General features: G+C 40.5%; 1 protein-coding gene across 1 annotated transcript in view; it reads right to left on the reverse strand.

The window, feature by feature from the left end:
- LOC113830500 (uncharacterized) overlaps positions 1 to 2,500 on the reverse strand; it is a 4,963-nt gene that overhangs the window by 913 nt on the left and 1,550 nt on the right. Inside the window, exons 1-2 of the mRNA XM_070124079.1 lie at positions 1,643 to 2,500; positions 1 to 1,402 (exon numbers count right to left, since the gene is read on the reverse strand). The exon at positions 1 to 1,402 is cut by the window's left edge and continues 913 nt beyond it; the exon at positions 1,643 to 2,500 is cut by the window's right edge and continues 1,550 nt beyond it. Coding sequence (XP_069980180.1) covers positions 1 to 1,402; positions 1,643 to 2,500 — 2,260 coding nt within the window. The remainder of the gene's footprint in view (positions 1,403 to 1,642) is intronic.

Consider the following 2,500-nt stretch of genomic DNA (forward strand, 5'->3'; position numbering starts at 1 on the left):
ATTAATGGTAAAAGTAAATCTATCCCTTCATCCCACTCATAACCAGTCTCTAAACTGAAGGCTTTAATCATAATCTTTAAAATATAGTGAAACCTTTCAACTACCCCTCGACTCTGAGGATGATATACGGTGGACCTGCACTGCTGTATACCCAAGGACTTCATAACCTTTTCATACAGTCTGGACGTAAAATTTGACCCTTGATCTGATTGTATTACAGTAGGCAGACCAACTTGTGAAAAAAAATTTATCAATGCCTTCACAACATTCCTAGTAGTGATGCGTCTAAGAGGAATAGCTTCAGGATATCGGGTGGCTACATCAATTATGGTTAACAGAAACTTGTTACCCCGTTTAGTCTTTGGAAGGGGACCTACACAGTCAATAACTATTTTGCTGAAAGGCTCTGTTAACACAGGGATAGGTTGCAAGGGATATGGTTTGATACCATCTCCGGGTTTGCCTTTTACTTGGCAGATATGGCATGACTGGCAATAGTAACCAACATCACGTTTGATTTTCGGCCAATAAAAATGAGCTAAAATCTTATGGTAAGATTTGTTGACTCCCAAATGACCACTAATGTCGTGTGCAATATTCAATACATCAGTTCGAAGGGGCTTTGGAATGACAATCTGATGTACTATCTTACTGGTATCGTCTGCAGATATATTATAGGGCTTATATTTACGCATAACACCACCTGACTGGAGATAATAGCAGATACTGAAATTGTCTATGTTACTTGTATCAGTAAGCCTATCATAAAATGTTTGCAACTCAGGATCTTTATATTGTTCTTCAATGAGCTTTTCTCTAGTAACTGGCATGTCTTTAAAATTTACTATATTAGAATTATCAGAAGCAGAAATGTTTGAATCTTTGTCAGATGATTTAAAGAAATCTGCCAAGGTGAAATCCTCGGTGAATATATCATTAAGGCTCTCTTTGGGTAATGCAGTACCGGCGGTAAGCGCCTTGGTAGGAGGGGAGGACCTACGACTTGCACTGCGGGTGACAGCACATGCAGGAAAGAGATCGGGATACTCCCTCTCTAAATCTACGGTGTTGTTCTCCTCTGTCGGGCAAGGTGGAACTACAGGGCAAGGCCATACCTTATCACCAACTAGATCATTGCCCATAAGGAGCGAAATGCCATCACTTGGTATATTATCAACAACACCTAAATTTACGTACCCAGTTATCAATTTAGATTCAAGGTAGACTTTACATATGGGTATACTCTTGGACCCTATCAGTCCATTAATAATAACCATCTCTCCAGTATAGCAGTCAGGGTTAGGAACCACCTCCTTGAGCACCAATGATATATCTGCAGCCGAGTCCCGTAGAATAGTGACTGGGGAGGACGACTTACACGACTCATCGACACTAAGAAATCCTGTGGAACAAAATGGTCTAAATGAAGGTGTCGCATATAAAGATTCAGTCAAGGAAAAAGGGGAAAGGCCAAGATTTTTATCAACACTAGAATATTTAGATTCAACCTTTGTTACATCATTAACACTGACGTGAAAAATAGGTTTGCCTTTGTCAAATGAACGCTTATTAGCCAATTTAAAACAGTCATTTATGACATGACCATGTTTCTTACAATAACGGCAAAAAGAAAAATTCTCACCACGAGAAGCAACCTTCTTATTCTCATCACCACCTGTTTCTGACTTTGTATGAACAGTCCTGTGGGTATCTGGCAGTCCAGTCCTCCTGGAACTATACTCCATCCTCTTACCATTATGCTGGATAGACTGGAATGAAGGCTCATTAGATCTGCAAGAGTAGTTGGGATTAGTGAGAGCGAAATGATCGGCGGCTTTGCCGACCTCGGCTAATGTGCGCAGACCACGTTCGTCAATGTGAGAGCGAACTTTTACAGGCATACTTTTCTTAACTTCCTCTAGTACAAAGAGCTCGAGTAATTTATCGTACTCGAGTGCATCAAGTTCACTCTCGACCCATTTCTTACACAAAAGTTGCTTTTGGCGAATAAATTCAACAAAGGTTTGTTTGCTATCTTTACGATAATAACGGAAATCTTGTCTGTAAGCCTCTGGTACCCTTTTATAAACATTTAAAACAGCTTGTTTTACTACATAATAACATTGTGACTGTACCAAATCCAGAGCTGAGAAAACCTCTTGAGCTCTACCAACAAATGCACTGTGAACAAGCAATACCCACTTATCTTCGGGCCAACCATGCAAGGCAGCAACTCGCTCAAAATGAATGAAAAAGTACTCAGGCTCTGTCTCATTGAATTTAGGAACAAATTTAATTGCATCCTCTATACGAAAATGAGGATGGTGTTCCCTATCAGGTCTCTGCATGAGACGCATCCGCTCATTCTCTGCCTTAAACATTTCTAAATCTATCTTACGGCTCTCCAGGTCATACTGGCGGGCCATTGTGACATCCCGAGGACACAAGGGCTCTAAATCCTCCTCACTTAACACCTTGTGTTCTAATAAATACTCGGTCA

The sequence above is a fragment of the Penaeus vannamei genome, chromosome 8 (assembly GCF_042767895.1).
Source record: "Penaeus vannamei isolate JL-2024 chromosome 8, ASM4276789v1, whole genome shotgun sequence".
Taxonomy (NCBI): Eukaryota; Metazoa; Arthropoda; class Malacostraca; order Decapoda; family Penaeidae; genus Penaeus; species Penaeus vannamei.